Here is a 26,514-nt window from a genome sequence, read left to right on the forward strand (position 1 = left end):
AACAGTTAGGGATTCTTTGACCACTGTAGTCCATAGTAGAGTCCTGCACGGGTCCAGTTTTGCAGCCCGCCTCTGCAGAGATCTGTCATGAACTGAGCTGTTACCTGCAACTATTACCAAGTCAAATCTAGACCCAGCTCGTTCATATAAGTCCCTGCGACCAAACCCATGATTAAACACAGTCACTCACTTTAAAGTGCTTTATTTCATTTCAACCCAAACCATGATCTTTTTTGAAAACTTCAGGGCTATCCGGCCTAAAGATCAAGATAATTTAACGGAAGTATAAAATTAATCTCAATAATATCTGTCAAGGTTCATAGACTAAACCGTTGTTTCTTGCTAGTCACCACTATTAGCTTAAGTGCTTCTACACTGCGTAAGGTAATTAGCCTAGGGGCTAGCAGACTTTTCTGCTCATAGCCTAGTTATTTAAACATTTTCTCACTCACCATTAGTTTTAGTCACTGTGTTTCCCAACAGAACAGCACAGTTGAATTTCAGCCTGCATGCACGTTTTTTCCAGCCTAACATTGTTGAAACACAGCAGCTAATATTGCTGTGTTGCTGCAACAAGTTAGCAAAGTGAGATGCTTGGCCAGTCAGGTACATCGTGCTTTCTTAGTATTTTATCCCATAACGGCGTTGTTTACATACGACATGTGCTTCGTCTCTTGACCTGTATTTTCTCAGAATTCAAAAATATTTCCACATTGCAGACGTATTCTCGAGCAAATAACATTATCCTCATCGTCTTTCTTCTGGCTACTGGTAACTATCTGCCTGTTGCCGTTTGACAATGACACAGAATTTCAAAATAAAGGCATTTCCTAAAGATAATAATATGGGTGGATGTTTAAAAAAAAAATAGTGACTTTGAAAGTGTCTCAAATTTGAAAATGGACATCCATATTATAAACATTTTAACAATAATATAAATCATAGCCATGGTGCTTATAACAGTATGCAGTCAAAGGTGTGCTCACATGGTTCGGAATATCTTTTCAAATGTTTAGATATTAGTTAAAGTTGCTAACACACTTCCTGCCCACTCCTCCCACTGTAAAACGGACTTCTTGTAGTAAGAGCTGAGGAATTATGCCTCACTCACTCGCTCTGTCTTTTCTACACAAAACTATTGGGTATTGCAAGTTGATGTTAAGAAAAGCAGTGTTGTAGCAATGATGAGCATTCTTATAAGGAAATATGGTTGAGTACAATCTCTTGTCTCTGTGTGTTTTCCAGGGTGTCAGTGCCATCCGACTATTTCCTACTTCTGGTCATCTGCTGCTCTCCTGCTCCATGGACTGTAAGATCAAGGTAAACAATCGCAACATGGTGCTTTAAAAACATCACAGAAGCAGATGAATGATTATACGCAAGTTTTCTGTTCTGTTCTAGCATATAGACTGTGTCTCAATTCAGGGGCTGCAGCCTTCGAAGGCTGCATTTAAAAATCGATTGTGTCACATCGGCGTGACCAAGGCTGTCCCATTTCGAAGGCTCCTTCAAATGCGGCTGGGAAATGCAGCCTTCTTTCTCAGAATTTGGAGGATGCAATGGATGAATCCTTCATGGCTCAGCCTATCCCAAGATGCATTTCGCGCAGATGTTGATTAAATATTAAGTTAACTAACATTTGTTTACTAGCTAACAGTTAACTGTTGTTAACATTACTGTTAGCTAAAAGCACACAGCTTGAACGAACTTCATTTATTAAGTTTACCTAAATAAACGTCCTAGCCGAAATGTATCAAATGGCGGTGTCTCTAGCGGTGAATCATCTTCTGAAGTATTAAATCAAAAAATACAATAACAATCTCTAGGTTCATGACTGATGGCTAACTAACTTTCCAGTTGCTCCTTCTTTCGTCAAGCGCAGCTGGTTGCTAGGTAACAGAAATGCCAATGGGTCAGGGCGAGATCAACTGCTGATCCAAGCAGAAAATCCTCCACAGACCAGACCATTCGGTTTGGCTGATGTGGTCTACAAATATATCTTCATCTTTATCTCTTGTTTCCATTCATGCTGTATTTCTATTTCTACTTTGCACGGAGCATTGGAACAAAAACAATTTCCCCCCGGGGATTAATAAAGTATTCTGAATCTGAATCTGAATCTGAAAGGCTGAGGCCGACGTTGACTGCGAAGGCTGCGTCCTTTGAAGGCTGCAGCCCCTGAATTGAGACACAGCTGTAGTTTAATCACTTTATGATTTGCTTTTGAGAAGATTCAAAGCCAACTTCTACCACCTGGTGCATTTTTTAGCGCTGTCTTAATTTAATGTAGTGTTGCAGCTTCACAAGTCTGTGTTTACTCATTTCTCCTCCGTCTCTCCACAGCTGTGGGAGGTGTACAGCGAGAGGAGATGCATACGGACATTTATTGGTAAGGGATCTTAAGTGTTTATTTGGTTTATTTTGACAAGTGTTAATGATTGATTGTATGAAATGGTAACAGGATCTGAAGAAATTCCCCACAAAGTGAAACAACAATGGATCATCAGCAAACATGCTGACATAAAATATGCTCGAGGTCTGAAGCGCATGCAGCCGTCTGGGAAATACACGGCAGTGACAGATTGTGAGCTCAGCATTACTTCAACACTAATGACACGTCTGCTGACCGCTGACAGAAAGCGTGGGCATATTTTATTTATTTATTTTTGGAATAGATGGGGTCTAGAGGGGGTTTAGGCTAATGTGTGCAGGTCACTCTTACACTCATCCCAGAGACAGCACGCTGTCTGAATAGAGATTGTTTGCAGCCTTGGTTCTGCTTGTCAGCTCCTTCACAGAATATGCATAATTCAGCAGCCCGTGGGCCGAAGGGAACGAGGGGCGAGGGAGGGCACAAGACACGGAGAGAAGTTGACGTATAGGAAGAGAGAACACAGTTTAGGGGTGAATAAACTGACAGAGTGACTGGCTGAGGCGTTAATGAGTCGGAGGAGCAGCAGAGATGCACATGATGATGTTAATTATTTTTTTCATTAGAGCAGTGTTAGAAGTAAACGGCTATGTTGTGGAGAGCAGATTAGGTTTTCCCTTTGTTGTTGCTGCTCTGCTCTCAGTTCTGTCATCTGCTGTCGAATGTATGACAGTATAAATAGGGCTTTATCGAGTAGTTGGAAACTTCATTCATTGAAGTTTGACATTTGAATTCTAAATCATCAGCTTTCAAGCTGTTACTTCTGCACAGGTGGTTTGTAGGTCGGGTTTGAGTGGTGGATTTATGCATCTTTTTGCAGGTTGGGTGGTGTGGATTGGCTCTTATAATGAGTCAGGGGTGTGCAGGTATTAAATAACCCTGTTATGCACAACACTACTCCAGAGTGAAATCCAAAAGTCAAAATTTATTCAATGACAAGATGGATGTAATCACTCCCAAAACTATAAACATGTATTTATCTAACAAAATACTTAACTTCAATCCGTGTTTTTTGGTGTTAAGCTTTTCAAAAACAACATTTTTATTTTGGTCAAAAACTGTTTGCTTTCCAGCTTGACGCACACAAAGGTGATGATGTCATAAAATATGATGACACATTTAAAACTTCGCTCGAAAACCTCCATAAAAGCTTCAAATGTAAAAACAATAAAGAAGACATTTGGTACGACTCCAATTATAAAGGAAACTGCTTGTATTCATTTCTTATTCTTCTCAGATTTTTAAAATTTTTTATTTAAGTTCTTTGTCTCCTTATGTGTTTGGATCACTTTCAGAAAGTACACCTTTTTGTGAACAATATCGAGTTTTCTTCACTGCTTTCTCGGGCTGCACAATATTTTTCGATATTTTATTTTTCTGTAATATGAAAAAATACAGCAGTCTTATTTTTTATTTTTATTTTTTATTTGACAATGAGAAATACGTAAGACATTGCTTCAAATATAAAATACAAAGTAGATGCAGTGCATACAGGTTTCTAGCCTTGGCTAATTTGCAGCTCCTGTCCCAGGAAGTAAACCAAACGTTGAAGAAGAGTACACTTGCAAGATAAATGTGACACTTTCTAATGTCACAATGGAGGGACAACTACGCAGGTTGATTTTAGCGCTGCTCATCGTGGACTATATTGCTGTCATTGTTCATTTTAGTCAAACCATACAGTTTGAAAATGAGGCGCGGCTCCAACTAGAAAACAATGTTTTGATGCATTGGATGTGCTGAATGTGCATATTAAGGCAGTACAGGAGGAGGTGCACATTAATAATCCTCCAGGACTGTAACATGCTCATGTTTAACACAAACAATGTGTCATGTGACTGCAGTTGGTTCAGATCCAGGTCGGAACACGTTCTCACCACAAACGAACCGCACCAGAGTTCATTTGTAACCGGACTGAGACCACCTCTTCAAGAAGGTCTCCGTCTGGTTGTTTTGGTGCACACCTGAGTGTGATTGCTGTGTTCACACCTGCCCAAACGAACCACATTTAGGGGGCAAACGAACTTGACTTCGATTGAACCAAACTAAGCAGGGCAGGTGTGATATAATTGTGCGGCCCTATTGCTGTCCCACTTTTCATATTTTATGTGTTTCTCCCCTATGTGTATTGCGATGTTGGGTATTATTATCTGTAATTAAACCATACACTGTAATGGGTTGCTGTTGTTTCTAAGCGGATGCAGCTTGTCAGAATTACCCAGTAAGACAGGACAGTACAGCATGCATTAACCCAGGGATGGGCATGAGTGAGTACGCATATCATTATGTGTGCATTTTCATGTTTGAATGCAGTCTGGGACAAACGGTATATTTGATGACATGGGTGCCCTGCTTTCAGTGGTTTGTGTATCTGTGTTTTCCTGCACACACACACACACACACACACACACACACGACACACACACCAACAAGGCTTTCTGCAGCGGTGCCGTTTGCCTTTGGTCTGCCAGCAAGCCGGGTTAGAGCAAGCAAGCAGGCAGGCGCTTAGCCTCAGTGGGCTCTGTTATCGCTGTGGAAACAGTGTAGTCCTGATAAAAGCCAGTTTTAACAAGGGAGGTACCTGCATGCGCTGAGCCCACTGGGACCTCGCATCACCTGCACTGTGTGAGTAGAAGCCAACGGCGTTGTATAGATTGGGATTAGGGAAGAGAATAGGAGAAGGTGGAGAACGGTTGAAAAGACAGATGGAGCATGTAATTTTTTTTTTCTGTCTCATCCTCTTCCGTCTCCAAGCTCATTTAAAGATTCCATTTCCCTTGTATCCCACAGCCCACGTCATCCCTCTTCCTCAACACCCCATATTTCCCTTAACCAGATTTCACATTCTTCAAATGAATTGTGTTTCAAAGGAGGGCAGCGCGGGGAGACGTGGTAACAAGAGTGGGGAACACAGTGATTTTGTCGTCTAGCTTGTATTTATTTATATGTAATGAATGTGTGTATTTCCTCTGCTTCTGTCAGGCCACAGCAAAGCAGTGCGAGATATTTGCTTCAACAACACTGGGACCCAGTTCCTCAGCGCTGCCTATGACCGCTACCTCAAACTCTGGGACACTGAGACAGGTAGGCTCCGCCACTCTGATGTCAGTGCACTCCTCTCTAATATTCACACATCCTCTTGTTCTTGATTGTTCAAAATGACTGAACTGAGGGAAAATGTACTCCACATAAATATCTCACTCGTACAATACGTCTGAGTGTCTGGTGAGGGTTTTCAGTATTTTAACCAGATATTTTGTGAGTGGAAACTCTATCTCAGCGGCACTCAGGAGATGTATATGGGGGGACATAATAACACACCGCAGTGCAGTCAAATACAACCTTGATCTCAGATAATAGTGAATGATAGCGCAGACTTCAGCTTCTTTATGTAATTGTTTGTAGCATAAATTTCTCTGCAGAACTTGCAAGCGTGTTTCTATAAAGTCAGAAATACATTTCAGCCAGGTTGTGACTGATTCTTCCGTCACACAGACTGTCGACTAACACCCATTTTGAGAGGCATTCTTCAAAGAAGTTCAGATTTGCTGATTTATTTGTTTTATTTGTGATAAAAAACTGAGTATTTTAGGATTTTTGGCTATTGGAAGATGTCACCTTGGTGTTCAGGAAATTATAAAGGCAATTTTTTCATTTTTTTCTGTCATTTTATAGAACCAATGATTAATCAATTAAAAGAAAATAAAAATAAATGTAAAGCCCATTCGTACAGGACTTGTATTACCTGGGGACCTTATCTGATTCAGACATTATCTGACATTACTGACCTTAACCCCTGAACATGATGCACACAGCCATTTGAAATGTGGGATAAACAAACAGAAGCAATTCTGCTACACGTTGTCACATGTCAGTCATCTCATCATCCATCTGAGATGTTGCTCTTCTTATTGATTTGAGCTTGCCCTTTCTGCGAACGTGTCTCCATGCTGTGTAGCGACATGAGCCTCCTGCACCCAAAATGCTGTAAAACTTTCAATTAGAATTGTCAACGCAGGCTCCATAATTCTCAACAGGGACAGAGGCCGACCCCAAATCACTGAAAAAACAATTCACACAGGATGAATATTATCACACGACCTCTGTGTTTGGGAAAGTTTCTGAGATTTGCAGTGGCATTTTGACTGAACAAATTAGACACATGACAGATTCATAGGGGATTAAAATCACAGACAACCTCCACAACTGTTGCAAATTGCCAGAGGTCCCCAGGTAATACTAGTCCTGTGTGAATAAGGCTTTAGTTGACACATGCATAAATTTGTTTGTGTCTGTAGGAATGGAGTATTCTGTTAATATAAGCCCTTTTTACACAGAGATCTTGTAATTGGGCTGCAACAAAGACCCTTCATTATATCGACTTTGCTTTTTTTATCCAGAACCAAATAACGCAGACATAATGATAGATAGCATCACGCCATTTCAGAAGCAAAAGAGGCATGAAGGATATGATGTGTAACTGGCAGCATCAGCCTCTAGTGTGACATATATATCACGTGTTGGCAGCACTTTCGAAACCATAACAATGGCATAACATGACAAAAAACAGTCATTTATTGTCTCTGTTATATGGCGGCTGATCTTGTCCCCTGCTCGGAGGGTAGGGAGCTCCCGAACTTTATTGTCTCTCCAGTTTGCTGACATTTTGGGTTGCTTTTCTTCTTTGAGTTAGCTGCTAACTGCTGCTAGCTGCTTTTTTTTCTCAGATATATTTTTATTGAACTTTTTGCAAAGCTGGAAAGACAAAGAAAGCACAACACACACAGCAATAATACTAACAGTATACAAATTACTGACATCTAAATCTTGCAAGACAAGAACAAACAAAAAAAAAAAAAGATAGATAACAATAATTAAAAAAGAGACATAAATTAAATTCAGGGAGTCCAGAAAGTCCATGGACAGCCTATTACACATTGCAATTCGATGTCATTACTAGCTATGAGTGAGACTGAGACCACTGAGTAAGAGTGAGAGCTTTATCAGTTATCTATGTGACTGCCAGCTGGTTTTTAAAACTCCTGGCAGTGGGTCATACACATAACACGTCACACCGGTCCCGTCGTGCAGCCTACCCCTTTTACACTGACATCAATTCGGCACTGTTCCTACCTCCGCTGCCGGCTTAATGGCATCCCCACATTTTGCGATTGTATCTTTTATACAGAGCGGCAAGCAGCGTGACATTCCCTCCTTGAACAGCCAGTGTGAAAGGGGCCATAGAGGAACATTTAACATGAGCCAAATTGGCCTTAAAATCCAGTTGTGCAATTCCTCAGCACTACAAGCTATGTATCCTTAGGAATGTAGCCGACATCTCTGACACAGTCTTTGTGGAATTCTGATCTGGTAGTGCTGACAAAGACACATTGAGAAGTGACATACAAACACACAATGTTGGTCCCTGATGTCACTGTTGCCATATGGCTCCCTGTCCTCTTTTCCCCTCTCAGTTTCCACCCCTCTAAACTCAGGAGTGCCAGTCCAGCAGAGGGCAGAAAAGAGTTAAATCCCCCACTTGTTGATAACAGGATGCTCCTTGAGTCCACAGCCTAATACTTCTGTTAGAGTTAATTTACCTGTTAAAATATGTCCCTATCAGTTGCTGTGGGTTTGTTTTGTGTAAGTGAAAATGTAAATGGTTTCTGTCTTGCAGCTCTGAGTAGCAGTGATGCACAGGAAGGGATTTTAGTATTTTATCCCATGTCCATTTTGCAGTTAAACACTGGACGTAATACAGAAATTATGTCAGTGAAAAGCCTTCATTCTTATCTTAAGGGCCTCTTGGTGTTGCAGTCATTTCCAATTTCCTGTTTTCTCAGCTCCAGCAGTGGTGGTAGCATCATTCATGCGGTGATTCACCTCCGCTGAATGAATACAAAGAAACGCTGAAATTTCTGTGTTCTGGCTGAGCTGTCACTGCCTGCAGGGACAGCGCACACAGCATTGAAAGTTGTAGCCAGTGTCCCTAAATTTTAAACAACTTGAGCGTACCTCTCTCTGAAAAAGCCACCGTGGATTATTCTTGAGCTCTGACTTTCATTTCTGCCTCCTCCCCTCCTCCCACAGGCCAGTGTATCTCCCGCTTCACCAACAGGAAGGTACCGTACTGCGTCAAGTTCAACCCAGACGAGGACAAACAGAACCTTTTCGTGGCCGGCATGTCGGATAAGAAGATTGTTCAGGTAAAGTTGGCGTGCGCCGCATTGCCAGCAATTCAATTCAACTCCCACCATCACTTCAAGTGTATTTCCCAGTTGACCAAACAGATGCACACATGAATTTCTGCGTATACCCCCTGTGCCCACAGGAGCATGAAATACACTCCCGCCTCATCTTCCGGCACAAGTGTGTGTGTGTGTGTGTCTGTGTGTGCGTGGCTAGAGGTTCAGTGGCTGACAGGACTGGAGCAAATCATTAATCATGGGTAGCATTAAGGTGGAAGAGGGGCGAACAGAAGAGAACAATCTGTGATAAAAGTAGGAAATCCATAACTGTGATATCACACGATCAGGGGAACTGTTTTGAGAACAAGTAACCCCGAATCTCTGCAGAAGAAAGTTTGGATCTCAACAGATCTGATGTGGAAATATTATTTTATCTTCCACAATTCATAATCATAGAGTTTGGAACTAATGAATATGAAACTGTTTGGTTTTATTTCACTACTTTACTCTTTAATTTATACCAAGAAGTGTCAAAAAGTTTGTCCCGTTATTGTTCCTATGAACAGTAGTCACTTTTACACTATCTGGCACAATAATCAGGGTTAGTATTAAATCATGCAGCTCTCTTCTGGGTTTTGAGAACAGATGGCTGCTCCTGTGAGCTGCCGAAGGCTTAGATTTTAAAAAACACAGCATAAATAGAATTGGATGTAAAATCTGTTTGGACAGAAACGCGTCCTATTGGTTTGGTGCCTGGGGGATGTTTCTATCTGGTTGTCTTTCCTTTACATTTTAATGTGTGCATAATGTTTTCCAAAAAAGAATGTTCAAGACTGAGGCCTGTTTGATAGCTACTCTGTTTCATTACACCACTGCAGTTAAGCGATTTCACTGCATTAGCACAATTAAAAGCTGCTCTCAGTGATTGTTCGACAGCTCCGCCGTACGACTTTTTCTACAGTAAGAAAAGTTGTCAACCCCAGCTCCAAAGAAGAAACATGAATAAAAACAAAATGCAATGATTTGCGAGACTATATTCAAGTGAACACAGTGCAAAGACAATATATTTAATGTTCAAAGTGCTAAACTTTGTTTTTGGTAAATATACACTTATTCTGAGTTTGATGCCTGCAACACATTCCATAAAAAGTTGGGACAGGGGCCTGTTTACCACTGTGTTACATCATCTTTCCTTTTTAACAACACTCAGTAAGCATTTAGGGAACTGAGGACACTGCTGAAGTTTTGAAAGTGAAATTCTTTCCCATTATTGCTCAATATACGACCTCAATCGCTCAACAGTCGGGTTTCCGTTGCTGTGTTTTGCACTTCATAATGGGCCACACATGTTCAATAGGAGAGAGGACTGGACTGCAGACAGGCCAGTCTAGTACCCGCATTCGTTTACTACGAAGCCACGCTGTTGTTAAGACCTTTGCACACTGAATCCTTTTTTACGGATATGTTATTTTTAATCGTTACACACAGAAACCTTGCACACAGATGCGTTTTATTGTTCTATTCTTTGTGAAAGTTTGCAATTGGCACTGCAGCTGAATGAAGGGGCTTAACAGTGCTCCATCTCTGTCTCCACATTCTGTGTGCGATCCACATCCTCCTCCTCCTCTTCATCACCATCCACCTGATTATTACTATCTGACCTATTGAACGTGAGCTATCTGAGTTATGAAATGATTCTGTGCGCCCAGTTCCTCTGTCTTGTCACAGCTGTCTCACCACCACATTTTCGTCACTGATTCTTCTGGTCACATGTCTTTAAAGGCTTCTGACTGATGCGAAAAACACAGCAAATTGTACCTCTTCCGATAATTTCATTGACAGATGAAAGTTTTAGACTCAACATCCAAACCAGACTGACACAACATGAAGTCGTATTTATTTTTAGAAATGACGAAATTACAGACGAAAAAAGCAGATGCAGTGTGCAAATGCTGTTAGACTCGAAAAATGTGGCTTGGCGTTGTGTTGCTGCAATAATCAGGGATATCTCTGAAAAAGTAATCGTCTGGATGGCAGCATATGTTGATCCAAAACCTGTATGTACCTTTTTAGCATTCATTGTGCCTTCACTGATGTGCAAGTTAGCTACCCATGATGCCACGGGCACTAACGCTCTCCCATACCATCACAGATGCTGGCTTTGAACTTTGTACTGGTAACAATCTGGATGTTCCCTTTCCTCTTTATCCCCGAGGACAGGACAGCCATGATTTCCAAAAACAATTTGAAACGTGGACTGGACTCGTCAGACCACAGCACATTTTTCCACTTTGTGTCAGTTCATCACATATGAGCTCGAGCCCAGAAAAGTCGGCAGCATTTCAGGATGTTGTTGATATATGGCTGTCACTTGGCATGGTGGAGTCTTAACTTGCATTTGTAGATGCAGTGAAGAACTGTGTTTCCCGACAATGGTTTTCCAAAGTGTTCCTGCGCCCCTGTAGTAATATCTTCTATTCAGTCATGTCAGATTTTAATGCAGTGCAGCCTGAGGGTTCAAAGGTCTTGGGTATTCAGTGTTGGCTTTTAGCCTTGCCCCTTGCGTGCAGACATTTCTCCAGATTCTCTGAATCTTTTGATGACATTACAGATTTTTATATATATATATATATATATATATATATATACATATATACATATATACACAATATTCTTTCCAACTGTCTGTTGAGAAACGTTCCTAAACTGTTGGACTATTTGCCAATGCAGTTTTTCACGGTGGTAAACCTCGTGCCCTCCTTGCTTGTGAACAGCTGAGCCTTTTGAGGAGGCCCCTTTCATACCCAATAATGATACTTTAATCTATTACAGATTAACACGTCCAAACAGGCGTTTTTTTTTAGCATTCCACAACTTTCCCAGTCTTTTGTTGCCCCTGCCCGAACATTTTCGGAACGTAGGCATCAAATTCAGCATGAGTGTATGATTACAACAACAAAAAAAAAGTTTATCACTGTATACGGTCAAAAAAAACGTTTGCTTATCATTGCACTCTGTTTTCATGTCAGTTTTTTACATTGTCCCAAAGTTTTTGGAGTCAGGGTTGTATATATTTTGGTAATCAGCACCCCATAAGAGTACGGAAATAGTGCAGTGAAATGGGATTTTGTGAATCCATTTCAATCCATTTTATTTTCTTTCAACTTGTCATAGATAAATGTGTTTACCTCCTCTCTGTCTGTTTCGCTCTCTGCGCCTTGTGTTTTCTGTCAGTGGGACATCAGGACAGGTGAGGTGGTTCAGGAATACGACCGTCACCTGGGAGCCGTGAACACCATCACCTTCGTTGACGAGAACCGTCGGTTTGTCAGCACATCCGACGACAAGAGTCTTCGAGTTTGGGAGTGGTAAGTACAGACTCCTGCCAGAAATACTATTGTGGTGCAGTTTTTTAGTGTAGCTCTGAGCAAGGCACATAACCTCAAATACCGAATGGGAGATTGGTTGCATTTTGCCGAAAAGCTTTAACGGTATGAATGTGAAGCAGAAACTGATTATTTAGTATTCTTTTTCAGTCAACCAACATTGCAGAGGTTGAGGTTAAAAACTGATGAAGTTATGAAAAGAAGGTGTTTAGTGTGATTTGAAATGCAAATGCAGTAGATGTGGCAGCAAGAAAGTTCATAGGGAACATTTTACAAGAGAACTCAGGGAAAACATTTGAGAAATACATATCATCAGTGTATCATGCTGCCCAGTGAAGATAACCTGCACTGCTCACTGCTCCTTCCATTAGTCCTTCACAAGAAGAGCAGACATGAACAAACCTCCAGACGACCTTATCTTGGACAAAGCTCACACAGCTGTGCTGCTAATCTGTTCTGAGTCACAGACTCTGCCACGGTGTGCCTGCTTTACATGCATCTGTTGCACTGGGGGTTTCTTTTTTTCCCCCTGGAGCTAACATTGTACATTGACAATGCTCCAGCAGTAACCCCTGTGAGCCTGGCCCCTGTTGCCAATTGTATATTTTAATAATAAATAAGCATTTTGGCATGCTTCCACATATTAAATTACTCGAAGGCAGATGCGCTGGGATGACTGGCAGGTCAGATAAAGTTTAAGGCTAATTGTCCTGTTTAGAATCTCTTGTGTTATTAAAAAAACTGTGTTCACTTGTGTTTCCTAGAAGTTTATTTACTTATAGATATTTTCATTCAGTGTTTCCCATAGAATTAGATTTTATTTGTGGTGGTTTGTGGTGATAGTTGCTGAGGGGGTGACCATATGTGGACAAGAGGGTGGAGCTGACTCGTAAGCCCTTTTTACACAGAGATGGCGCTGTAGGGCTGCTACATGCCCAAACAACAGCAGCGTCATGACGTTCCAACGTGTGAGTTAAGACACCATGCTCACATTGCGGAATAAAAAGAGCAGTGACGGACGTTGACCTGTAGTGTAACACATAACGTAGCTTCGGCAGCACTTTTTCAACAATAACCATGGCAAACATGGCAGTAACTACCATTTATGGTCTTTGTTATATGGCGGCTGATCTCGTCCTCTGCTCCGAGGGTAAGGAGCTCCCAGACCTCCTTTGTTTTCCCAATTTGTGGATTTTCAGCTGCTGTTCTTCTTTGAGTTAGCTGCCAGCTGATGTCAGCTACTTTTTAAATCTCATGGGGTGGGTCCCACACATAGCACGTCAAATCTGGTCCTGCTGGCTGTCCCATTTACAAAGACATAGTTACTGTTACTTACGCTGCTCGCAACTCAGAGGTGAGACAACTCTGTCCCCCCATTCCACAATCATACTTTTACACAGAACGGTGAGGTAGAATAATGGCGTGATATTCCCGCCTTGAACAGGAAGTGGTAAAGGGTCTATAGACTGTAACGATGCCTCACAGACAGCCTGTCAATCAAAGCAGCCCTGCCAATAAATATGCATAACTTTAAACCATAGTAAAATGTAAAGGGGTGAGTTATATAAAAATGTATGTATGTTACAGTTGTCATAAATGTAGAAATTAGCTATGGAGACCAAACCCATATTTATTTCTGCTGTATAGTTGGGCATCTTAACATTGGGTCTGTGGGGATTGACTAGCTTTTGGAGCCAGCCTCATGTGGTCATTCAAGGAACTGCAGTTTTTGGCAATTAAACATTGGCTTCATTTTTTCGGCTAAGGATGTTGCTCCTTGAATGAAAAAGAGCTGGTAAATCATCAGCAAAGTTGCCCATATACTTTACTGTGTGCATGGAATGGAGGGCCGGCCTGTAGTCAATGTGTTTGTGAGAGATATTGAACGGGGCAAGCGGTGGCTGAGCGAATCGATGCACCTCAGCTCAGTCCGCTAGTTGATCAATCACAGATGACGTCATTCTCTCAGACAGATAAAAAAAGATAACAAGCAAAATGCTAAAACTGTTCACCATATACACTTCTGTGGCTCGGGGATCGTAAAGACAGTGTCTCTCCACACAGTCCCTGCTCAGCGGCCAATTGAGAGACCACCAAGAGTGGCGTGCAGATTAGGCAGGGGTCCTGTGGTGATATACAAACTGTGGTATTTATTGCTCAAAGATAATAAATATTTAAAGACCAGCTGATAAAATGGCTTCTTTTGGATTCTTAGAAGTGGGTGGGGGGAGGGGGCTTTTTTTTTTTTTTTTTTCCAAAGGACAACCGTTTGTGTAGTTTTTCTTTTTTGATCTTGTCAGCTCTTCCCAGCTCGTCTTGTTCCTCCAGAGTGTGAAAGATGGGGATTAACGAGTGAAAAAATGTTTTGTTTTTCACACACTCTTGAAGCCAGCGTTGAAGGACAGAATAAAATGTCGGCAGAACAACATGAAGCAAAAGAATCATATCCCAAGAGTCTACTTTGTGTGCTTGTTTAGGAGGAGGGTCTCCCATGAGCTTTTTAAGTGCAGCGTGGGAGCGAACGGACAAGTGGTATGCTCAGCCAAAGAATGGCTTTACTGTCCCTCTTTCTCCCACGGATACCACCTGGCTCTGAGCTCTAGCTAACCCCTCTTGTGAGAGCTGGTACATAGAAGCGTTAGGCTGAAATTACCAGAACAGTCTCATATCTCCAGAATAGAAGTGGAGACTGGCAGAGGGGAGAAGCGAAAGCCATCACTTTACAAACGCCTACTTTAATTTAAATTCAATCCTCATTTCATACACATACTCAAAAGTTTTGTGAGGAAACGACTTAATTTGAGGCAGAGGTTTATCATTGGGGAGGTGAGAGTTGGTGTACACGTTGGAGGAGGATTACAATCAATATGAAATGGTCTGCACTGTACCAACAAGGAGAATTAGCTCTTGATAATAAAGACATCTTTCCGAGAGTGATGAACGGTGAGCTTGGAGGGACATATAGAGTGATGATCGACCAAGAAAAAAGGATAGAGGAAGACGTTAAATGGCAGATAGAGCAAAGGACATGTTGGAATCGCTCTCAATGGAAACTGAACTGCTCTTTCATCCAAGTACTTAATTTCCCTCCAGATTGACATTCATGATGGTCCTGACCTTTTTAAAAAAGCCCCCTGCCAACCCAAATTAACATTATGTAAATATTTGCCCATTAAAGCCTAATTTGGTATTTTCCAACCTGGTCCCAATTTACCCGTGTTTTTGTGTCTAACTAAAGGGGGAGATGGTTTTTGGAAATAGTCCAGTATTAAGTGAGAGAACTGCAGCTGGCAGGAACAAAACAGGCTGCAGTGTAACCACATGAAGCATGTTTGCACTGTCAATTAACGTCCACTAAAAGTGCTTCTTTTTGCCACTGACAGACTCAGACTGTTGAGTGTCTGACAACACTATGGAAATGAATGACCCTACAGAGACAGACCTATTTGTTAAAGAGTAAGATCCTTTTTGTCTCACCAGAAACGACCCAGAAATCACCATTGCCAAACCCACCAGACTCCATTAAAATTATTAATAATTTCTAGGGCTGCCCTCTAGTAGGCAACCAAACGTTAGTCGACCAGAAAGGTCATTTGTCGGCAAGAGAAACAAACAAAATCAAAAACCCATGAAATTCTATTAGGAGCTGTGCCTTGTCAAAAAGAAGGCCATGCATGCTCAGCAGTCAGACAGGAGTCACGTTACAAACCAATCACAACCGACAGATATCTTACCCTTCTTCTGTAAATATTCAGTCAGATAAACACGGAAAAGTTGATCATGTTAGTGCAGGGCTACCCAGAGCTTTACATCTGTCCCACAGACAATAGGCCTACACACTTATAAACAGCGCCTAGCAACCTCAGATGCAACCTGCCGCCACGCCCTTGAAAACTGGCAAGCCAAACACCTGACCTCACGTTTTCCAGGTGGTTAAAGACGCAGCATGTGTACGGCCCCTAATTTCCAGGGCTGGTACATTCCGTTATTCCACAGGCTAGTTAATAACATGTCGGGCAGGAAATCCAAAGTGTAGGATCATTTTGAGAAGATGAAGGACGAACCCAAGGTGTTATGTAAACTCATCTTCATTGGTAGACTACAAACATAACGTATCATCTGAAACATGTCAGTAGCTACATGCCCATTAGCCACTTAGCACAATCATTACTGCTTTGCCGACAGCGTCATTAACAGGCGGCTCGCTCAGTGTGTGACATGCACTTGTAGATAAAATATAGGCCTATATTAATGAAGGTTCATTAGTACGGTTTTGTATTTCTCTGTAATGTAGCACAGTGTTAACAATGTTACTGATACTGTTCTTTCTCACACCTTCAACTCAAACCATTGTGTTGCCCCGCCCAAAATATATCATTTAATAAATAAATTAATATTGTAAACATGCGGGCAACTAGTCGACTAATGGCCCTAAATGATGACTATTGGTCGACTAGGAAAATTCTTAGTCGGGGGCAGCCCTAGTAATTTCAGCATGTTTTTTTTTTTTTTCCAACCAAACCAGAGCTAGTGATTGTTGGAACAGTGGAAAGATGAACCAAGAAGGTTTTTGTGAGTTTTATTTTCTTTCTGTTGACTTTGAATGAAGTTTCGTGATCGATGATAAAATAGTTTATCAGGCCTTAAAATAACAATCTGATCCTGTCAGTGGCAAAAATCAGCACTTTAAGGCGACGTTAATTGAACAGGCCCCGAATGATTACATTGCAGCCTGTTTCGCCGCTGCAGTCTTGCTTAATACTGGATTAATTTCAAAAACTGTTTTTCCCATTAGTCACTCAGACACCAAACATGGGAAAGTTGGGTTCAGGTTAAAAAATACAGAGTTTACCCTTCAAACGACTTTACCAAAGCAGAAGTGTTGCAATCGTTTGAAAGATAAAAAGTCAATTTACTCTTTTGTCAATAGTAATTATGTTTTGTGAAATCCTCTTTTCACATTAGTTCCAAATAACAAACAAAGATGGTCTGTTTCATTTCCCTCTGAAGAGAAGCTCAAAGATTTTCTTGTTTCCGTCGTGACATTTTTTTCCTGCAAGCTGATTAGAAAACTTAACCTCGAGCTCACTGCAGAAATTACGCCTGGCAAACTAAAGTTCACATATAAATTATATAAAAATGCTGTTTTCTCCATTGTCCCATATCTTGATCGACGTGGAACACAGAAAACAACTATCAATCATCTATTATTAATGAGTATCCCCAGTGTATAAGATTGTTTGTCTGTGTTTTCCTTTCTTCCTCTCACATCGCTCTCCAGACAACAGAACATTCACACTGGTTATTTCTGGAGCTCAGAAGAAGAGATCTGATAGCTTTGTTATCCTTTCAGAGTTTGGCTTGGCGTGTCTGCAGACATTGGCTCTGACAAACCCAGGCGCCCCTTTAATGTCTGATTGTGTGTGTGTGTGTATGAGCTTGAATTGTGTGTTTTATGTGAACAGGGGTTTGTATTTCTCATTTAACTCGTCTTTTAGTTCTTCGAAGCCTGTCTTTGGTCTTGTGCGTTCTCGGTGCAGTCACTTTGCTCCAGCTGTTTCTCATCTCAGGCACAGACATGGATTCGGTTTAAGTGGATAACAAAATGAGAACAGGGCACTTAGTTGATGCAAACACACACAGTTTAAGGCAGGAAGACACATTAGTTACACTCATTCAGTTAGTTTGCTGCAGGTCAGCTGTGTACAAAGAGAGGAAATCAGCATGCAGTCATCATGGCACACGCACACACACACACACACACACACACACACACACACACACAGTACTGTAGATTTGAATGATCTTCTCTTAAGATCAACTATCCAAGTTTCCTATCTCTCCCAAAGCGGAGAGATATAGCAGAGCTTAAAGGAAAGGGGGGAGCACAGGGTGAAAGAGCGAAGGGATTAATAAATAATTGGATGGCGGTACAGTCGGCGGTGCAGCATCAAAAGCTCCTTTCAGATTGCATGGAGTTATTTACATTCTGTAGCCGTAATGGTGAGTGTGCCTGGTTTCTCACCATTTTCTCTTGAGAAACAAGCATATTGGAGTCGGCATAAGCAGCTGCAATAATAAACAAACCGCAGCTCGGTGAATGTGTTTTTTCTTTCTTTTTTTTTTTTCCTTCCTTTCGAGTTGTTCTCGCTTCGGGGCTGCTGAGGTTGCTCTCTCATCCCGTGTTTAACCCATCTTCAAGTGTACTCACAGAGCTTTGTGCCTTTTTCAGGGACATCCCTGTGGACTTCAAGTACATCGCTGAGCCCAGCATGCACTCCATGCCAGCTGTGACACTCTCTCCCAACGGTGAGTACTCAAATCATGGCAGAACACTCGCAGAGGCACAGTCAGGGACACGATGCAGAGGACTCTGGGGAGCATGAGCCCATATTGCCAGATTGAAGTTGAGTCGTACCTTCCAGCGTTGGTCACGGCTTAAAAGCATGAAAACAAGGCAGGCTCAGTGTCATCCGAGTAAATGTATGTGTGGAGACGTCCAGATCCTGTCATCTGGATTGGAATCAGGCCCAATCCTGGTATTTCTGATGGATAGATATCAGCTGTGTAAAGCCTGATCCATCTCCAATCCTTTGTTTGCTCTGGGTACGCCAGCTGTCACCATCGGCCCATTGAGCTCCGTTAAAACATTGTAATGTCTCTATTGTGCAGTATTGTGAGGGAGTGAACTGTAAAGCGCGAAGCAGCCAGCAGTTGCAATTAATGACATGTCAGCAAGGGATGAGAGAGAAGCTGCACTGGGTAAAAAAAGAGCAGCTGGTGTGCCTTTCTCTTTGTGATAGTTCTCTGCTGATGTTAGAGTTCGAACCTGAGATGAAGAGATGCTCTCCTCCATATAACATACATATATAATCTGTAAAATATTACAGGACAACGTCGAAGGAAAGCTGGGTTGAGCATAGTTGAGTACCAAACTCAAGGGTACCAACCAAATTACATTCGTGCTACCAAATACCAGTTACCTTAAATCTGTCTCCGCCAATTTTTGGCATCTGTGAGCGCATCTGGGTGAGAGTGCCGGGTTTAGACAAGGGGTTGAAAGCGCCCCAAAGCCTGGACAGCAACCACGGAGCTCTGGGGTTGGCCACAGAGCTCTAAAACCACTCCATCAACCGCTTCGTCAACCGCTTCTTTGGCCATTCTTTTGGCTTCCCAGCAAGCCAAACCCAACGCTGAAGTGCCGATGTGCCGTAATAGATTCATCGTCTTGTCTATTTTCTTTTCTATATGATTTTATTAATACACGTGTATGTCTGCCAAACAAGCAGATACACATACACACATGAACAAGCATACACAACCAGGCAGACAATCAGAAACAGAAGATAAGCTCTGTGTGATTAGAAGAGAGCAGAGAAGCAGAATTGCATTTTAGTCTATTACGCCGCCCCTGCAGCTTGTTTAAAAATTACATTTTTGCTATTACACAGGGAGTCAAGTATTAAAAAAAGAGGACCGTTGGGTACCAATATTTGCTCAGACATGAACCGTACCAAACCCTAGCAGCGCTGATTCACTTTCTCACAGACTTACACCAGTAGATTGATCCCCCTCTCATATCTGAGAGTGATATAGATCTTCTCTAACTCTCAGCAAGAAAGTGAAAAAGCATATTTTCCAAAATGTCAAACTGTTCTTTTTAATTGCACTAACAATTTATGTATTTCAGGCCTGCTGTAGGCGCTGTGTAGCTGTACTGCTGTATTTTACAAATGTCGATATTAGCTGATGCTTAATGTGAAAGTCCGCTGCTCAGGATTTGGGCAAAGATGTGTTATCAGTACTTCCCTGTTCATGAGTAATTTACAGACATGTGACTCAAAGCGCCGCTCTGAAAAATGGGCGCTCAGGAACAGTTACGCGCCGCACCTGCTTCTCGTCTACATTGAAAACAATAGCCCTTTTTAAATAGGAATTGTGCAAATTTGCAGGAAAGCCCAATCAGTCTTCCTTCAACACTGGCAGTATAAAAACAAAATGCCACCTACCTACTTTTGTTTATACAGAATGTGCCTTTTTCGGGGCAATGGGGGCATCAGCAATTAACAAAACGTGTAGCTCAGTGTGTGACGTAAACAGTGACGTACTCCAAGGGAAGCCGCGGCTGGTCAGTCCTTAGGCGATTCTCTCATAAGTCGGCCCCTCCTTCACTGTTCCCGTCATTTGATGATTAATGGCCTCTTTGTTGGCAAAGGGCAAGGAGGGCAATTCCTTGTCTCCTCAGTTGCTCATCTTTACAGTGTCTTTCAGGTTTGCGTTTTACCAAAAATGTTCCACCAAATATGTTTACCTCTACGAGGCGGAAAATTGGGCACCTCGGATCAACTCGCCGATCCAGCTCTGTGTGTCTAAACACTCGCAGCTTGCCTGCAAAACGGCCCAACGCTCGCCAAAAATCTGGCAGTGTTGGGCACAAAAAACACAGCATGAAGGAGGAAGGACATGATCGTGGTCGCCGTCCCTTGTAAATGTCTGACAACTTCAGCCTTGGCCCTTCCTGACAGAAGTTCCCAAATCTCATCATCTCTCCAGTAAGGCACGTTCATTGCTGTCATTGTGTAAATTCTTCTTCACCCTTGCATGTTTGTTTTCTTTTGGTTTTCTATGAGCCGCATGATAGAAATGTCATCCACACACCCACGTGCTAGTAGTGAATTCTCCAGACAGTGACCTGCTCTATTCACACAATGGCTCAGTCGGACATTACACGTACTTTGTACCAGGAAGCTGGCAGGGTCTGTTTACTATCCGGTCTAATTTGCACTGTCATATATGGCTCCTCGGTAATGTCTAGATGATTTCCAGTTTGCAGTGCGTGGGTTTAAAGAGCAGAATAAACCTGCTAATGGCCAGCTGAAATGATGAATGTTCACAGATGTGAGTGGAAGATGTAAAGACACCAGTTTGTGACACAGCAGCCAAGTGTTGTGTAGCAGCACACACCTAAAATAATACCCAAATGAATTCCCCTTCAAATGCAAGGCTTCCTTTTGAATCAGGAATTCCCTGTTGCACTCCATCAGCTTCAGCTAGCATCAGACTGGGCTCCTCTGTCCTCATCTGTTCCTTCCCTCTCTACCTACTTTGATTTCTCCCTTTCATCCTCTCCCTTACACACTCCCTCGTCTCTTCCTCGCTTTGGGCAGCGTTCTTATTTGTGCCAACATGGTTTGTTTCTCTTGAGCGTGTGAATAATGAATGTGCTCTCAGTGGGAGACCATTCAGTTTTCTCTCACGCCTAAATGGCACCCAGCCCCCCTTGGCACAGCATCCTCAGCCTCTCTCCTGTTTTCTCCTCTTCGCCCTGTCTCTTGCCATCTTAACGAAAGAGACACAGCCTGAGCACGCTGCAGAAATTAGCCAAGTTGTTTCCATTCTCCTGCACCTATCGCATTTGACATTTGTGGACAATAGTGTCTTTCTCATTTATGTTTTGTGTGAGAGGATGTAGGGGGAGGACACACACACCAACACTAGATCTCCTTCTCATACCACATTAATAATTTTCATCATGTTTCCCTTTCAAGAAGTGCAGTGAGTCGTGTAATGCTTTGACACTGAAGCACTGCCTCTTATCACTGTGTAGTGACTTTGAGGCTGTAGCGTTGTCAGGAGCTGAAACGCTCTGTAAAGTAGATCTCAGCTGAGCAGTCACTGATGAAAAGCCTCTTATTATTTTTCTCCTAAATTACCTCAATCTTTTCATTTTAATAATGGCAGAATGATGAGTTCATGAGAGTCGTCCACTCAAACTCCAATTTCCACATTTCTGCTTTTTGTTTGATTTCTTCCCACCAATTACCAGGTATCTGTTATTAAAAATATTTGACTCTGCTTGATGTGGCACTAGATCAGAGTTGTTACACTGCCAGGTTTAGTGCGTACTAACAGCAGCAGCAGGCGGTATCATGATTCCACATCCTAGACACTAGTGGCTGCTTGTTAAACATTTGGCTGAACACAATCATGGTAATGAGACAATCTAGCAAGCTAATAGGCACTTTTAAACTTGTTGTGACAACCGTTAAAGCTTAGAAATGTTTTCATGGTTAAATTATGCTGTTGTACTTTATGTGTGCCTTGAACCTTTGTACTCTACCTCCAATACTTTTGATACTATAAAACTTTATTAGAAAACTTTTTTCAGCAATGTTTTTAGCAGCTTTGTTCCGATAGTACTTTTTCCTTCCCGAATAGTGATACCTGAACTTGGGTATCAGCCGACTGAGTACCAATTCGATACCATTGGATTAAAAGAACAAAAATTAACAGCTGTATACCACTAAAGCAGGATTTATACTTGTGCGTCAGCCTACACACGGCCTACGCTTTTGTAAGCATTTGTACTTTAAAACACTAGTCAGCGGCAGGGTTTCTATAAAGTGTTGTAAAGTTTAGTTGATTCAAAACACACATTTAACACACATTAAACATGGCTTAATAGAGACAGTTTCAAACACAAGTACACAAATCAGCTTCACTATAACTCTCAGCATTCACAGACAAACACTTGTCTTCATCTGGACACATTTTACCCACAAATATAACATGCTAATGTTGTTAGCACAAACCTTTGGCATTTTACATTGTATAAATTAGCCTAGCAGCTAGCGGAGTGTTCCTCTATCATGAAGCCAGGATAAATCACACACAAGACTAAAAACATTGTTTTGTGGAGGCTTTATTGTCTTCACAATTTATTGTTTCTTATCTGTGAAATTAAAGTAAATAAAAGCTTTGTTTCCACTGAGGGAAATGGTTTCACTTACAAAAATAGACAGGAGGTCTGCGTCACCGTGATGTGTAGTTACATTTCTGCTTGTCAAGCCATGGCGCACGATACAGTGTAGGATCTACGTCGATGCAGACCCTAAGCCATAGGTATGGCACAGAAGTACAACTGGTGTTGAAATTGGCAACACCAGTGCTGCTAGGGTTGTAGTCAACCAAAGAAAGTCTTGGTTGACTGAAATTCCAGCTACTTTTCAACCAATCAATTAGTTGATGGGGAACAAACAATCTGCATGTTAGCAGCCAGAGTGCACCTAGTGTTCTCTACCTTGGTAGTGTTGTCTGCCCACCAAAACACCAGCAGCATGACGAGGCGCTGAGCGCATAATCTGCACTAAGCACTTTTTTTCCCCACTGGCCACCAAGATTTGAAAAATGTTAAGCTTTTGGTAAAACTCTGCACTCGTCACTGTCACTCCAGCCTTCCAAACACAGTGGAGGTCCTGAACAAATACCACAAAGACCAATCGTCACATCATGCACAAGTGCTGAATAACAGAGAAATTAATACTGCTGTTCACAAAGACTGGCAGGTCTGTCCTCGCCCCAGAGCAAGTACTGTACTTTGTGTTTTTACCTCTATGGATATTCCGTATCATAGCAAACAGACGCAACCAAAGCATCTCAGCTGAAAAAACATTGTGCCTTCAAAGTGCTCTGGTTCTCAGAAGAAGACCCTGTTTTTTCACCTGGGAAAATATGCTTAGCTGGACACACAGCCTTTTATGAAAGTAACTTCAGAGATGTTCTGACCAGGGGTCGCGTTAACCGGATATTCTCGGTCATTGACCATTTTTTTACAACAATGACCGGAAAATCTGAAGGCCGTCGGTCATTTTGACCGGTTGCAATTACCACCCCTGCCCACTTGGCGACAGAGTGCTCAGTCAGTGGTTTAAGTGGCTGCCGTTTTCACGCTGCAGAGAAAAGGTCATTCATCTGTCGCTCTGATGTAGCGTTGTTGACATAACGCCCTGGACGCACCGGACGCGTAACCGAGGCACGGCGCCCAGCAGTGGAGGCAGTTTCCAGTCAGTGCCCATGTTAACCTATCTGACTGTCCACACAGGCCGCTGAGCAGAGCGGAGGGCCCACGGAGGCAGCGCTTCAGTTCAGCGTCTGGTCTGTTTTTCAAGGGAGCCACGAGCGCTTCTGTAAAGCTGGATCGAGCGGATCGTACCAAACAGGAAGTCGGACACAGAAAAGACGAGAGAATCCGGCCAATTTTCAAAATAATATAATTGCATGCACTGAGGAACGTGAGGAGAAAATACCGTGTTTATAATTTAAAATAACACATCAGTGCATAATCAAACACATTTTTCAATACCCTAATCACTTCATTACAATTTTAATTTTGTGTCACTGAGCCTACAGACATAACTACATAACGCGTTAGTGCCGTCCGGTGTGTCCAGGACGAAGCCTAATGGCACGGGTGTGTGGATGTCTGTTCATCTTTTCATTCATGTCCTTATTAATGCACACTTTATAACTTGCTTGTTGGATTTATTAAAAACAAACAAATGAAAACTTAATGTCTTTGAATATCTTTTATTATCATTTAAAAACGAAAATTAAAATGACCGGTAAAAATAGATCATGACCGGATTTTTATGACCGAAAAGTCTAGCGCAACGTCTGGTTCCGACCGATGAGAATTTGGTCGGAACCAGATGGCTTATGTCACACTATTTATCAGAAATCAATTCTTCTTTGCCCCCCCCCCCCCCCGAAATAGGCTGCATAGACTGTGTACTCACTGATATCGATACCAATACAGCATCTTAGGCAGCATCAGAGGTGTTTTCGACACTGGCACCAGTATTAGAACAACTCTGTTGTGTAAGCATATTTTACAGTGACGTACTGTGCTGCACCACTTGAGATCAGCTGATAGCTTCATGCTGTTTGCTTGTTTCTAACCCCAGGTAAATGGCTGGCATGCCAGTCTATGGACAACCAGATTCTGATCTTTGGAGCCCAAAACCGCTTCAGGCTGAACAAGAAGAAAGTCTTCAAAGGCCACATGGTGGCTGGCTATGCCTGCCAAGTGGACTTCTCCCCAGACATGAGGTAAGCTTTTACTTTGTTACTCATTTTTCTAATGAGGGGGAGTGTTAGACAGCTGGGATTCTCACAGCTGATTAATAGTTTATAATAGTTCATTAAGGAAAATGTGCAAGAGAAATGAAAACTGACTTAGCAAAGATTTGTCTTTTCCTTTGAGCAGAGAGAACTGTCTTACTGAGTGGAAAGTGTCAAGAGAGACAAAATATAAACTCACTGTGTAACTGAAATGAAAAGTAAAGTGTTAAAACAGGTTCAAGACACAGTGAGACATCATTGCACAGATACTCGGTGTGTTCTGATGCAGAGTACCTGTGCTCGCCCACTGTTCTCTAAAACACCTTCAGCTGATAAAGAGCTGTGGAAATTCATATTATCTCATTTATAAGCTCCACAGGGAGAGCTAACTGGAACAGTCCAGCACCCTAATTTTAGCCAAAACACCCATTAAGACCTGCTTCACCCCTCTTCTCACCCACTAGCACCACCCACGTCTGTGAGCAGGTGCCCTAACTTCCTCTCAGTATCCATAGCAACACTGCAACTCCTGGCTAGACTAAATACCCAAAAATTTAGACTCCCACCTTTTGGCAGGTGAAGTGGAGACATTTTTAGCAAAGTCCTAATCTTCCCATCTTCTCTCCCTCCCTCCCTTCCTCTCTCTGTTCCTTTCCTCTCTACCAGCTACGTGGTATCAGGTGACGCAGATGGAAAGCTGAACATTTGGGACTGGAAGACCACCAAGCTCTACCACAGGATCAAAGCTCATGACAAGGTGTGCATAAGCGCACTGTGGCATCCGCACGAAACCTCCAAGGTTATCACCTGCGGTTGGGATGGACAAATCAAACTCTGGGACTAGATCTGTCCCGGTGTGTGTTTGGGGAGGGGATTCTGGGAAATGATGGACAGAACTGTACTGGTTCACTGTAGAAAGACAGAAGGGGACTGGTTGTCCTATGTGTTTTTTGAAAACCTAAAGTGAAAGCCACAGGACTGGTATCCAGTCTTATTGTAGCAGCATATTTTTGTATCCTGTCATGAGAGTTCAAATTACATACTCATGTATTATCTGTACAAAGATGACCACAAACATACTTTTAAAAATAATTTCCACTCCAAAAGGCAGATTAGATGGGAACCTTTGCATTTTTAAAGTATTTTTCCTTTGTTGTTTTTATTTGCATTGTCCTGTGTAGTATAATGCTTGGTCAAAATTCTTAATTTTCTCTTGTATGAACATCCCTTTGTGGAAATAAACATTCTGTAAATTTGACCTCTTAAAATGATACTTTGCTGATTTTCAACCAGCTTTGTGTCATACCAATGTGGGTAAGTATGTGAAAAGGAACGTCCCCTATTCTACCAGAGCCCAGATCTCCCTGCTTATTTCTCAGCTCTAACGTGTCATCTGGCGTATTTTCACTGGCTCTCAGGCTTTTGCTCGAACTACAGATTGTACCTCCGCGTTTTTATATGCCCACCAGCAGACACAAAAGCCCCATTTCCGTCAAGAGGAACAATACGGTTCAGTTAGGTTCGGTATGCTTATTTTCTGTTTCCACTCTGAAAAGTATGGTGAGAGATGGTACCAATGGAACTGTTCCGTACTGTCCCCATTTTTGGT

At 42.1% G+C, this 26,514-nt stretch overlaps 1 protein-coding gene across 1 annotated transcript in view; it reads left to right on the top strand.

Annotated features, from left to right (window-relative positions):
- The window catches only part of cdc40 (cell division cycle 40 homolog (S. cerevisiae)), a 31,017-nt gene extending 4,854 nt beyond the window's left edge, over positions 1 to 26,163 (top strand). Inside the window, exons 8-15 of the mRNA XM_033649414.2 lie at positions 1,246 to 1,320; positions 2,344 to 2,389; positions 5,414 to 5,515; positions 8,522 to 8,637; positions 11,854 to 11,987; positions 18,238 to 18,314; positions 24,749 to 24,893; positions 25,572 to 26,163. Of these exons, the coding sequence (XP_033505305.1) occupies positions 1,246 to 1,320; positions 2,344 to 2,389; positions 5,414 to 5,515; positions 8,522 to 8,637; positions 11,854 to 11,987; positions 18,238 to 18,314; positions 24,749 to 24,893; positions 25,572 to 25,749 (873 nt within the window). The 3' untranslated portion in view covers positions 25,750 to 26,163. The remainder of the gene's footprint in view (positions 1 to 1,245; positions 1,321 to 2,343; positions 2,390 to 5,413; positions 5,516 to 8,521; positions 8,638 to 11,853; positions 11,988 to 18,237; positions 18,315 to 24,748; positions 24,894 to 25,571) is intronic.
- The last annotated feature ends 351 nt before the right edge of the window (positions 26,164 to 26,514 follow it).

Source organism: Epinephelus lanceolatus, chromosome 13 (assembly GCF_041903045.1).
Source record: "Epinephelus lanceolatus isolate andai-2023 chromosome 13, ASM4190304v1, whole genome shotgun sequence".
Lineage (NCBI taxonomy): Eukaryota > Metazoa > Chordata > Actinopteri > Perciformes > Serranidae > Epinephelus > Epinephelus lanceolatus.